General features: G+C 43.5%; 1 protein-coding gene across 7 annotated transcripts in view; it reads left to right on the top strand.

Moving 5' to 3' along the window:
- fmnl2a (formin-like 2a) overlaps positions 1–14,071 on the top strand; it is a 207,877-nt gene that overhangs the window by 146,539 nt on the left and 47,267 nt on the right. For all 7 annotated transcript variants that reach the window (XM_078403887.1, XM_078403886.1, XM_078403885.1 and 4 more), the window contains exons 7-10: positions 5,072–5,180; positions 9,198–9,274; positions 11,712–11,805; positions 13,405–13,479. In XM_078403887.1, coding sequence (XP_078260013.1) covers positions 5,072–5,180; positions 9,198–9,274; positions 11,712–11,805; positions 13,405–13,479 — 355 coding nt within the window. The remainder of the gene's footprint in view (positions 1–5,071; positions 5,181–9,197; positions 9,275–11,711; positions 11,806–13,404; positions 13,480–14,071) is intronic.

The following is a 14,071-nucleotide window of genomic DNA, read 5'->3' as shown; positions in this document are numbered from 1 at the left end:
TGCATCAGAGTATTATGCAACATAATCCAATTTCAGGGTCTCTATTTCTCCACTTGTAAATTTGTATTATTCAGAGTGCTGGTAATGCTCAGAGTCATAGTCATACAGCATGAAAACTGACCCTTCGGCCCAACTTGCCCATGCTGACCAACATGCTCCTTTACATTAGTCCCACCTGCCCGTGTTTGGCCCATATTCCTCTGAACCTACCTTATCCATGTGCCATTCTAAATGTTTCCTAAATGTTGTGATAGTTCCTGCTTCAGCTACCTACTCCAGCAGCACGTTCCATACACCCACCGCCTTTTGTGTAAAAAAAAGTTACCCCTCGGGTTCCTATTAAATCGTTTCCCCCCTCACCGTAAACCGATGTCCTCTGGTCCTCGATTGCCCTACTGTGGGATTCCCCTCCTCTTCATAAAAGACACTGCATTTATCCTTTCTATTGATCTTGTACACCTCGATCAGATCACCCCTCAACCTCCTGTGCTCCAAGGATAACGCTACAATTAAGGTAGGTGAGCCAGATATCTCAGAGTTTGAGAGCAGTCAGTTTATGGGTGACCATCTGAATCCATTCAACTGAGCTGCACTGGGAGTAAATCAGATTTGGGAAACAGCTGGAAGCGAATAGCTGTACGAAATCTTGATTAAGATTGTGCCTCTTGCCATGAAGAAGTCTGTAAAACAGTGGCAGTTTGAGAGAGCGTTCTAATGGTGCAGAACTACTGGAAAAGTCAAACGCTGGAAAATACAGCAGTGATTTGAGGCATATTGGGGATATTATCAGTTTAAAGAGAAGCAGTGAGCCAAACTGCGTTGACTCATTCTCGTCTGATGCCAGCAAACCACAGGAGTGTTCCTGCAGGCTACTCTGACTGACTTCATGGATATGTCATTGCATGTCTGTTTCCTGCATTGCGTGGCCCACCTAGAACATACTCCGCTAAAATACACTTACACGTCTTGACATTGGGCTTTTCCAGCCCTCCAACGAAAATACACGGTATCGTAATCAGATTCCAGATGTATAATAGAAATAGCAGATGTATTTGTACCATAACGACATTTAAAAGGTAGGTAGATACAAGGAACTGCAGATGCTGGTCAATACGCAGAAGGACCCAAAGTGCTGGAGGTCAGGCAGTATCTCTAAAGAACCTGGATAGAGTCATAAAGTCATACAATGTGGAAACAGGCCCTTCGGCCCAACTTGCCCATGCCGACCAATATGTCCCATCTGCACTAGTTGCACCTGCCCGCACTTGGTCCATATCCCTCTAAACCTGTCCATGTATCTGTCCAAATGCCCTTTAAACGTTAGGATAGTACCTGCCTCAAATACGTACTCCGACAACTCGTTCGGATTGCCCCTCGTGTGTAGGTAGTGGGTACGAAAGTGGGATAACAGAGAATTAGAATGAATGGGTGATCGATGATTGGCATGGACACGGTGGTCTGAAGGGCCTGTTTCCATATTGTACCCTTCAATTAATTTGATAAATTCTTGGCTTGTAGTACTCTCTTTTTGTTTTGGGAAGCTTTTAGTTTAGTTTAGAGATACAGCGCGGAAATAGGTCCTTCGGTCTACCTCATCCATGCCGACCAGTGATCACCCTGGACACTAGCGCTATCCTACACACTAGGGACAATTTACAATTTTTACCGAAGCCAAGTAACCTACAAACCTGCACGTCTTTGGAGTGTGGGAGGAAACTGGAGCACCCGGAGAAAACCCACATGGTCACAGGGTGAACGTATAAACACCATACAGATAGCACCCGTGGTCAGGATCAAACCCTGATATCTGGCACTGTAAGGCAGCAACTCTACTGCTGCGCCAAAGTGCCGCCCTGGAGCTTCATTGTTTTCAATTTCTTTGAACCCCAAAATGATGTCTCTTTACTCATTTAGCAAGACTGCTTTAATGAATTAAGCTTTCCCTTTATACACATCTATTACATTTTTCATGGTTTATTTTTATATTACACTTTCGATTTCTCACATATTCTACTTTACTTTTTCTTATCAATATCTTTGTCTATTGAATTCTAATTTTTTTCTAATCCTCAGGCTCTCTTGTTTTTGGCAACAATATAAGATTTTCCCTTTGATGTGATATATTTTAAACTTCACTTGTTAGTTATAGTTGGCCCCATTTTTCCTGCTAATGCTTCTCTGCACTTTAAAAGAATACTTATTTCCAGATAACCGTAAATTAATTTAATTATTAACCAATGCTTGCTTATTTAGTTTATTGTCATATGTACCGAGCTATACCTGTTAGAGAAACAGTGTGGAAACAGGCCCTTCGGCTCACCGAGCCCGCGTTGACTGGCGATCTCCCGTACACCAGTTCAATTCTACATATTAGGGCCAATTTATAGAAGCCAATTAACCTACAAACATTGGAATGTGGGAGGAAACTGGAGCACCCGGAGAAAACCCACGCGGTTACAGGGAGAATGTACAAACTCCGTACAGGCAGCACCCGTAGTCAGGATTGAACCCGGCTATCTGGCACTGTAAGGCAGCAATTCTATTGCTGTGCCACTGAGCTGCCCTTATTAATATGTTTTGCCTATCTGCCAATACTCTCATATCTCATACCTTTGTAGTTTGCTTCGTTGGACTTAAGATCTGTAACATACAGTTGAACTTGCTAAATCCAGTGTGAACTGATGTTATTTTTATTTATTTCACTGTGTAAATCGTTCATCCAGAATGTTTTACCGCTACTTTTTTTTGCCCTCAAAAGTACCTCATAAATGTTTTTTTTGAAACTGCTGTGGGAATAATCACAATCATGCATAAAGTTTGACATATGGCATGCAAGCTGTGGATGTAAAGAATGTGGTCATTTTATTACCTCCAGATTAAATTTAGCTCCTTGGGCTCCAGTCCCACTCCAGAGACGTGATTTAAAACTCTCAGGCAAAATCTGCTTTGCTCACTCAATGTTGTCATCTATCAGTGAATGTCAATAATTAAATGATTCTTTAGAGAGATACAGTGTGGAAACAGGCCCTTCAGCCCAATGAGTCCACACTGACCAGTGATCTCCTGTTCAGTAGCACTATCACACATGCTAGGGACAATTTACAATTTTACCAAGGCTAATTAACCTACAAACCTGTACTTCTTTGGCGTGTGGGAGGAAACCGAAGCACCCAGAGAAAACACAAGCGGTCATAGGGGGAACGTGCAAATTCCACATAGCCAGCACCCGTAGTCAGGATCGAACCCAGGTCTCTGGCGCTGTACCACTGCACCACTGTACTGCCCCTAACATCATCCTTATTCTTGCACAGCATTGATTGAAAGAAAACAGGAAGGATATGGGAACTTTAGAGAGGGTGTAGAAGAGGTTTACCAGAACGTTGCCTGGAATGGATGGTATTACCTATAAGGAGACATCAGACAAACTTGGATTGTTTTCTCTGGAATGTCGGGAGTTGAGGGGAGACCTGATAGAAATACATTACATTATGAGAAGCATAGATTGGGTAGAGAGTCAGAATCTTTTTCCCAGCGTGGAAATGTCAAGGATTAATCTGTAAACATTCACGGGGCGTACAGTAGCTTGAGATGAGAGGGGCAATGTATAAAGGAGATGTGCGAGCAAGTTTATCACAAAGAGGGTGGCGGGTGTCTGGAATATGCTGCCAGGGGTGGTGGTGGGGGCAAATATGATAGGGGCATTTAATTGGCTTTTTGATAGGCGCCTGGATATGGAGGGAAATGGATGATGGTGTTCAAGCAGAGGAGATTAGTTTATCTTGGCATGGATATTGTGGGCCAAAGGGCCTGTTCCTGTGCTGTTCTGTTCTCTGTTTGAATAATTACCTGGTTAATATCTCACTGTTAGTAACAGAACAATTCACATAAATCGGTTGTCCGATGTTTTCCTTCATTATAACCATAATGATGTTTCAACAAGTGATTATTTGCTAACTCGAGAGCTAACTGTCATTAAGGTGTTGAATAAATGTGATGTATGTTCCTCGTAAGGGACAAAGCCTTGGTTGTCGTCTAAAGTAGTTGCTTGATTGAGAATGTTTCCTTTTCACACATAATTAACTTGAATGGTGATTAACCTTAATTGGTGTACAGCTCATTTCATGAAGACAGCTGCTGAAGTCAGCACTTTTTGAAATATGGATCCATTTACCAAACAAAAGGGAAAGTCCTGAATAAAATTGAGTCTAGATCTGATTTTACATCTAGCTAATTCTGCCTTGATCTTCATTTAATCTTTCGACATGAGGAACTGTAGATGCTGCTTTACAAAAAAAAAGATACAAAAAAAGACACACCAGTAACTGGAGTAGAGCGGGATTGTGGCGCAGCGGTAGAGTTGCTGCCTTACAGACCCAGAGCTGGAGGCGAGAAAAGATCAGGGCCAGCCACAAATGACCTTAGGCAAGGTGTTGCCTGGTAGGTCCATTGTTGGCTAGGGACGATGTGATCTCAGGAGGGAAACAATGTGGAAAACTGTGGAACTGGTAAAATGACGAGGGAGGAGGAAGGGGACAAGGCAGGATGGGGGAGCGGTGGGGAAGCGGTACGATGAAGTTACTTATAATTGGAGAATTCAATGTTCATACCACTGGATTGTAAGTTACCTGGACAAACTACGAGTTGCTGTTCCCCCAATTTGCATGTAGCCTCTTGGCTTCTGTATTGTTGGAAGTGGATGTGAAAGTGGGATAACATAGAACTAATGTGAACGCATGTTCGATGGTTGGCATTGGCTCAGTCGACCAAACGACCTGTTTCCGTGCTGTATCGTTCAATCAATCATCAGGAATGCATGCACCTTTATATCTGCAAAGTCATCTAAAACCTTTTTTAATCACAACGTGGTCTAGTTTGGGAAGTGCAAAAAATCAATACAGCTACATTTTGTCTGATTCCTGAAATGCAGTGTTATTGAATCAATTTTTCAAGCGTTGTTAACTTAAGAGTACAGTGCTTTTTATTCAGATTCACACGCTTTTGGCTGTATTGGTTTCCAATTGTGTGCATTGATTTGGCAAATTTAAGTAATTTTTCTGTAATCCATCCCTAGGTTTAATACTTTACCAAGCCGAAGGACACTGAAGAATTCTAGATTAGTGAGCAGGAAGGATGACGTACATGTGTGTATCATGTGCTTGCGAGCGATTATGAACTACCAGGTATACAGTACAAATGTTTTTCTGTTTCTGTACTCCGGCCCTTTGTTCTCTCCCTGGCTACAAACACTACAAGGATTTTATTGTGCCTTTGTAACTGTTGGCTGTGAAGTAAAGGCTCTGCTCCAACTAATTAATGAGAGACCTAGTTTCGTTTATTAGTTTGTTCCGTACCCTTTGTGAGACCAACTCCTCATATTACTTTAGGACTATGTATAGAAAGCTGCTCAAAAAAATCTCCTGTTCAATATTACAGCAAATGTCATGTCCACAGATTTCTTTGTACTGTAAATTGCAGTTTTGTTAAGCAGGTAGAAGTATAAAGAAGCAATGATCGGAAGTGAATTCTAATGATTATTTTCAGACCTATTGAATGCTTTCTGCTTTCCGCAGAGACCGTTCCCTCCGAAACCCAATGGTTCACTCGTCCCTTCCCACCCAAAACCCCCCCCCCCCCCCCTTCCCCGGCACTTTCCCCTGCAACCGCAGGAGTTGCAACACCTGTCCTTTTACCTTCCCCCTCGACTTCATCCAAGGACCCAACCAATCTTTCCAGGTGAGGCGGAGATTCACCTGCACCTCCTCCAACCTCATCTATTGTATCCGCTGTTCCAGGTGTCAACTTCTCTACATCGGCGAGATCAAGCGCAGGCTCGGCGATCGTTTCGCTGAACACCTCCACTCAGTCCATCTCAACCAACCTGATCTCCCGGTGGCTCAGCACTTCAACTTCCCCCTCCCATTCCCAATCTGACCTTTCTGTCCTAGGCCTCCTCCATTGTCAGAGTAAGGCCCAGCGCAAATTGGAGGAACAGCACCTCATATTTCGCATGGGCAGTTTACACCCCAGCGGTATGAACATTGACTTCTCTAACTTCAGGTAGTCCCTGCTTCCCTTCTCTATCCCCTCCCCCTTCCCAGTTCTCCCACTAGTCTTCTTGTCTCCGACTACATCCTAACTTTGTCCCGCCCCCTCGCCTGACATCAGTCTGAAGAAGGTTCTCGACACAAAACGTCACCCATTCCTTCTCACCAGAGATGCTGCCTGACCCGCTGAGTTACTCCAGCATTTTGTGTCTACCTTCTATTTAAAGCCTGCCTGATTGCCAATTTTCCTTAGACAGGAAACCGCAGATGCTAATTTTCAAAAAGAGACACAAAGTGCTGGACTAACTCAGGCAGCATCTCTGGAGAACATGGATAGGTGATGTTTCGGGTAGCAACTGAAGAAAGATCCCAACGTGAAACGTCACTTTAGACTTTAGAGATAAAGCTCAGAAACAGACCCTTCGGCCTACCGAGTCCGCGCCGACCAGTGATCACCCATAAGCTAGCACTTTCCTACACACTAGGGAACATTTACAATTTACATACTCCAATTAACCTCCAAACATTGTTGTCTTTGGCTTGTGAGAGGAAACCGGAGGACCTGGGGAACCCGTAGAAAACCCACGTAGTCACAGGGAGAACGTGCAAACTGCACATAGACGGCACCTGTAGTAAGGATTACACCCGGGTCTCTGGCATCTCTACCGCTGAGCCACTGTGCCGCCCTACCACCTATCCATGTTCTCCAGAGATGCTGCCTGACCCGCTAAGTTACTCCAGCGCTTTGTATCTTTGTTAGTTTTCTTTCCCCAGCTTAGCCTCTTAACTCTAACTCCTTGATTCTTTCATCTTGCACAAGAGTGCATAGCTGGTAGCGCCACTGCCTCACAGCACCAGGGACCCGGGTTCGATCCTGATCTCTGGTGTGGTCTGTGCTGAGTTTTAGGCATGTGAACTTTCCGCGTTTCTGCTGATTACCGCGTTTTTAAAATCCATTTTCCGTGCTTTTTGCATGATTTCCGCGTTTTTCACTTTGCCAATTAAACGGAGAAATCGGATCGAAAAAAAGAAAGAGAAATCCCCCGCGCCCTGGAAGTCTCCCCGAAAATGTGACACCTAGGCTGGGCAAGGCAGCCAATGTTGACCTCATCGGGACTTCCATGGCCGACCGGTGGGTTGAATTTGCAACCTGCGGCTGGGGCTCTGGAACTCCAGCCCAGCTGGGGCCAGCACATCTATCCCCATAGCCGACTTCCTTGGCCAGCTGGATAAACCAGCAAAGCTCTGGAACCAAGAGTGCCAGAAAATCAGTGGTGGAACTGTAATGAGTAAATATTAAATTTAAGTGCAAAATTATATAACTAAATTAATGAAAACAGAGTTAAAATATAAAATGCAGCAGAAAAGCCAATTATCACCTTTTTGGGCTGATTATCAATTAATGTGCGAATTTACTTCAAAATGTTGTTCGCAGACAGTGACATATTCACATTATTTTGTAATGTCTGTTTTTACTTTGAAATACACTAAACGAGGTTTGAAACTGGTAATTTTGTGAAACTGGCAATTTTTTGACCCCCGCTGTAAGCCTCGTGCAAGCGCTCGGCTTTTTTAAAATCTTTTTTTATCTCACTCACATGCCTGTATGTACTCTTTTTGACCTTGTGGGTTATCTCCAGGTTTCCTCCAACATCCCAAAGACCTGCGGATTTGTTGGTTAATTGGTCTCTATTTCAAAAAATGCCCCCACATGTGGACAGGAAAATGGGATAACAGAACTAGTGCGATGGTTGGTGTGGACTCGGTGGGCCGAGCTGCCTGTTTCCAAGCTGTATCTCTAGTACGAAAATGAAAAAACAAATATCACTTCAGGGAATTGGGCCGGTTTTTCATTTTCCAGTCATACAGCTCAGCAAATCATGGGAGCAATTTGATTCTAAAGTACGAAGTGTTTTGACCATAGGGTATGTCCACCAAGTAGAATTTGAATAGTGTTTGGCCGGGTTCGACTTACATTTGACCACAAATATTGGAAGCTTTCCACCTTTCCAGAAGTATTCAAAATGTCAATGAATCAAAACCAGCTGTAAGGCAGCAGCTCTACCCCTGCACCACTGTGCCACCTTAATTATGTTGCCCGTCATTATGTGGGGAAAAAGAAATGCATTCTTTGACTTTGTATCTTCTCAAAGACCCTCGTGCATATATGTTTCATTGCTTGATGTAATAAAATGGCGAGGATGTGAGAACACGTGGCTTGTTATTAGATACCTTATCGACTGATTTTCACAAGCTCACAAGTTAAAGGAATAGAATTAGACCATTCGGCCCATCGAGTCTACTCCGCCATTTAATCATGGCTGATCTCTGCCTCCTAATCCCATTTTCCAGCCTTCTCCCCATAACCCTTGACACCCGTTCTAATCAAGAATTTGTCTCTGCCGTAAAAATATCCACTGACTTGGCCTCCACAGCCCTCTGTGACAATGAGTTCCACAGATTAACTACCCTCTGACTAAAGAAGTTCCTCCTCACCCCCTTTCTAAAAGAGCGCCCTTTAATTCTGAGGCTATGACCTCTGTATTCTATATTTCCCGTGAATTCCGAGCCCATTCTTTCAACAAAGAGCTGTTTCTCAATTTGTATGTTCATAATTTACGATGGTAAACATTTGGATCCAACTTTGAGCTTTACAACAAAGGAGATAAGGAGGGATTCCTTTAGTCAGAGGGTGGTGAATCTGTGCAATTCATTGCTACAGGAGGCTGTGGAGGCAAAGTCAATGGATATTTTTCAGGTGGAGATTGGCAGATTTTTGATTAGTAATGGTGTCAAGGGGTTATGGGGGAAGCCATGATTGAATGGCAGAGTAAACATGATGGATCAAATGGCCTAGTTCTGCTTAGGAACTTATGAACATGAAAGGCCTACAGAATTCAGTTCTGGTTTTGTAATACTACCATTGGGACCCCCAGTCAATGTTTTATGTGATGCAGAACTACCGTGTATAATCTTACCCTACCCACACTATGTAAATTGGAGCTGGACGTACAGTGTATTTTCCTGCATTGTTGCCATGCGTTTATAGTCACTGAAAAATACTTGTGTCAGTTCAAACGATATTGACTGGCAGAGGAATACATCAGTTCTGTTTTATTCCTTGGTTGTAAAATGTTTTCTCTTTTATTACAGTACGGCTTCAACATGGTCATGTCACATCCAAATGCTGTTAATGAAATTGCACTGAGTCTAAACAATAAAAATCCCAGGTAAGACATCCTTTCCACTTGAAAAACACGCTGTGATTACATACCGGTTTAAAGCAATTGCAATACTTACTGCGAACATTTCTTCACGTTTTGTAGGGTTTTTGATTGGATGAACATTGAAAATTATTATGGTGAAAAGATAGAAATCAATGCTACTCATTGTGAACTTTAGTGTTTGATCATTAATTGTTGATCGTTGAGGGTTGGCTCTGCTTTACCTTGATAAATGGATTTAATTTACTTTAGACTTTAGAGATACAAGGTGGAAACTTCGGACCACCAAGTCCGCGCCGACCAGCGATCCCCGTACACTAGCACTATCCTACACACGAGGGACAATTCACAATTTTTACCGAGGTCAATTTACCAACAAACCTCCATGTCTTTGGAGTGTGGGAGGAAACCGGAGCACCCGGAAAAACCCACGCGGTCACAGGAAGAACATGCAATCTCCGTACAGACAGCACCCGTAGTCAGTATCGAACCCAGGTCTGTTGCCCTGTAAGGCAGCAACTCTACCGCTGCGCCACCGTGCTGCCCCTAACATTATCTTTGTCCTTGCACAGCATTCATTGGAAGAAATTCATTGGAGACTTTGGAAAGGGTGCAGAAGAGGTTTATCAGAGTACTGTCAGGAATATATGGTATTACCTGCAATTACCTGTGCCACCCATTGCAAAGGTGAAATTTGCCAGTGCCCTTCCATGCACCAGTTGGTCCCCAAGGACCAACAAATCCAAAGGTGCTTCAAGATCAAGACCTCAAAATTGTGCCAAAAAGCAGTGGTATACCAAGCAGAGTGATTCCTTCTCTCCCAGATATGAAAGGTTCTTCAGAGCACTGCTAGGATTGGCAAGCTAGCATCAATGAGCTGTGGCCAACAAACATCTCTAGCATTCAGACCTTGGTTACCCAGGGACATTGGGTTCCCACATGTTGACACTAGGGCAGCCACATTGTTTGCATCTCTGCTACCAGTTTCTTGAAACATAAACACACAGCAGAGTTCTGTCACAAGAAGGGATTGCCAAGTGGACGGAGGAAAAGATGCCAGAGTATGCTCAAAACCTGCAGGGAATCGCTGATAATGACCAAAGGCTGCACAGTACCATAGCGGTGGAATTGCTGCCTAACAACGCCAGAGACCCGGGTTCCATCCTGGCTACGTGTTGTCTGTACGGAGTTAGTACGTTCTTCCCATGACCGCGTGGGTTTTCTCCAGTAGTTCTGTTTTCCCACTCTAGTTCTATGTTAACCCAGTTTCGCTTCCTACACTCCAGGGGCAATTTACAGTGGTCAATTAATCTACAAACCTGCACATCTTTGGAGTGTGGGAGGAAACCGGAGCACCCAGAGAAAACCTATGCAGTCACAGGGAGAATGTACAAACTCCATACAGACAGCACCTCTGGTCAGGATCTAACCTGGTTCCCTGCCGCTGTAAGGCAGCAACTGTGCCGCCCTTACTAATGGTCCCATTAGTGTTCTAAGAACTCATGGAGCTAGACCAGAAAATCAATCATCATTGCAAGAGAATGGCTAAAGTGAAATGCTCTGTATCTCGAAAAGAACTGATGGACCCATTCAACTATGTTGGGAGAGGGTGTTGGATCAAACACCATCCACCAAAATAATATGCAGCCCTTTTTAATGCACCAGAAGTTAATTTAAATGACAATTACGATCTCTGGTGAGCTATTACTCGCAAGGAAACATTAAAAGCCAACATCGCAATGAAATCTGTTTATCAAGACAAGGCAGCGTCAACACTCAATGATGTACAATTAGGGCCAAAATTGAACACTGAATATTAGATTTAATAGGTAGATGGTGTTTTGTTTAGAGTTTAGAAATACAGCGTGGAAACAGGCCCTTCATCCTACAGAGGCTACGCCGACCATTACCTGTTCACACGAGTTCTATTCCACTCCCGAAGCACTATCGACAATTTACAGAGGGCCAATGAACATACCCGCACCTTTTCGGGATGTGGGTGGAAACCGGAGCACCCGGAGGAAATCCACACAGTCACAGGGAAAACATGCAAACTGAAAGGCTTGAAGGTTCAATGGTTTTTAATGTGACGTGTACCAATTAAACTGCATACACGGGGTCAGGATGGAACCCGGGTCTCTGGCGCTGTGAGGTAGCGGTTCTACCCGGTGCATCACTGTGCCACCCCTTTGTTCTCGATGTGAGCTAAATTGCTGACACTGCATCATCTTCCGTATCTGATGGAGACCTTGAACACAGCCGTCAAAGTGTCTTGTGGTTACGAAAATTATATTTTTATTTCTGGCATGTGTTTAGAATTTTTTATTTTGTTGAATTTGGAGGAAAAATTAATGCCAAAATGGAACGTCGTACAAAGAGACTGGTGTAACTCACATTTTGTTTATCCTCATGCTGTTAATGGTCTTGTTTATTGTCTTTGTAGAACAAAGGCGCTGGTCTTGGAACTGTTGGCAGCTGTTTGTCTTGTCAGAGGAGGACATGAAATAATCCTATTAGCATTTGATAATTTCAAGGAGGTAAGATTGCCTTCGTGTTGACACAGTCAAGTGGGAGTGATTTGAGCTTCCTAAAGGATTTCTTCCTTGTCTATCTTTGATATATTATTACCATATTACCTGAAAATAGGAGTTGGGCTAGGAGTCAACTTAGGTCACCAGGGCCGTCAAACCTGCCCTGCTTTTTTAAAATCTGAAGATGCAACATGGAAACAGGCCTTTCGGCCCATTGACTTCATGCTGACCATCGATCACACGTTCACACTAGTTCAAAGGTATCCCCTTTCACATCCACTTCCTACACACTAGGGGCAGTTTTACACAGGGTCAATTAACCTACAAATCCGCACATCTTAGGGATGTGGGAAGAAACCGGAGCACCTGGAGGAAAACATGCGGCCACAGAGAGAATATGCAAACTCCACACAGACAGCACCCGAGGTCAGGATCAAACCCAGGTCTCTAGCACTGTGAGGCAGCTGCTCTACTGCTGCGCCACTGTGTTGCCCTGAACATGATCATGGCTTTGACTTCTCTTTGCCAGTTCCCCATAGCCCTCAATTATCAGATCTTTCAAAAATGTTTGTACCTCTCTTCAGATACCCTCTAGTAGTCACGCCTATATCAGGGAAGATAATTTCAGATATTCACCTTGCTCTGTGAGAGTTGCAACCTAGTGCAATAATAATTCTGAAAAGTCATATCATAGATCTCAAATCTTTGCCCCTATGAGAATGGCTGTCCAAAATTTAAAATAGGCATTCGACGACCAAGTGCAGAGAAACAGAAGGATCTTGGATAGACACAAAATGCTAGAGTAACTCAGAGGGATGGGCAGCATCTCTGGATAGACACAAAATGCTAGAGTAACTCAGAGGGATGGGCAGCATCTCTGGATAGACACAAAATGCTAGAGTAACTCAGCGGGACAGGCAGCATCTCTGGATAGACACAAAATGCAAGAATAACTCAGCAGGACAGGCAGCATCTCTGGAGAGAAGGAAGGGTGACCCGAAACGTCACCCATTCCTTCTCTCCAGAGATGCTGCTTGTCCTGCAGCAGTTTGTGTCTATTTTCGATTTAAACCAGCAGCTGCAGTTCCTTCCTACACAGAAGGATCTTGGAGTTCTCATTAGCAAATCCTTGGGAGTTAGCAATACTTAATAAAGTATTTGAGAAAGCATGCTTGATACTGGCATTTATTGGCAGAGGCATAGAGTAGAAGGCAGTACTGCCTGACCTGCAGGTTACACCCACAGTTTGTGTTCGACATAGTTCCAATAATCCACAATCTAGATCGCATGTCGTCTAACTATTTTAGTGCATTTCAGAGGAATAGCTATCAATTCTGAGCTGAATAACCAACATTCAATGAAACTGTGTGTAGGACGGACTGCAGATCCTGGTTTATACCGAAAATAGACATAAAGTGTTGGAGTAACTCAGCAGGTCAGGCAACATCTCTGGAGAAAAGGGATGTTTGCCCTAAACTTGCAACTCCTCAAAATGCTGCACACTGTCAGCCTCACACACAGCGCCCTCTTGTGAGCCATAGAGTTTGGGCCTTCTGACTTATTGCTTATTGTTAACTGCCTATTAAAACATTTATCTTACCATAGGTATGTGGCGAAAAGTATCGGTTTGAAAAGTTAATGGAGCATTTCCGAAATGAAGATAACAACATTGACTTCATGGTGAGTGGCTTGTTCACTTGCACCCTTCATGGCTAGTGTCACTTCATGGTTTGTGTCACTGTACCTCAGACTCCAGGCGAATTTTCTTTGCCAATAACAACTGGATAATTGGATGTTGAGACAAAAGTTGGAGTATGTCAATGTTTGTGAGGTACTAGGTATTAGATTCACTCTTCAAATACCTCAAATCTTTTTTCCAGCTGTGCTCTGCATTTCTTTATAAGGAGCTGAATGTGTGTTCCTGTCTATACTTGCTGATGCAGCTAAGTAGTCTAAACATGTTAAATTGACAATGAGAAATGAAGATTAGTGAAACACTCCCTGCTCAATACTAAAGCATAAATGAAACAGATGTGGGCTAAATCCATTCTTTCAGTGATGTGGCATGTAGCTAGATTGGGCTAACAGTGAACATTGAAATGACAGATCCATGGAAACATGGAAAATAGGTGCAGGAGGAGGCCATTTGGCTCTTCAAGCCAACTCTGCCATTTATTGTGATCATGGCTGATCATCCACAATCACTAACTCGCCTGCCTTCTCCCCATATCCCTTGATTCCACTAGCCCCTATAGCTCTATCTAATTCTCTT

This window comes from Rhinoraja longicauda, chromosome 8 (assembly GCF_053455715.1).
Source record: "Rhinoraja longicauda isolate Sanriku21f chromosome 8, sRhiLon1.1, whole genome shotgun sequence".
NCBI classification, from domain to species: domain Eukaryota; kingdom Metazoa; phylum Chordata; class Chondrichthyes; order Rajiformes; family Arhynchobatidae; genus Rhinoraja; species Rhinoraja longicauda.
The sequence above is the reverse complement of the archived record's forward strand: the minus strand, read 5'-3'. Positions and strand labels throughout refer to the sequence as shown.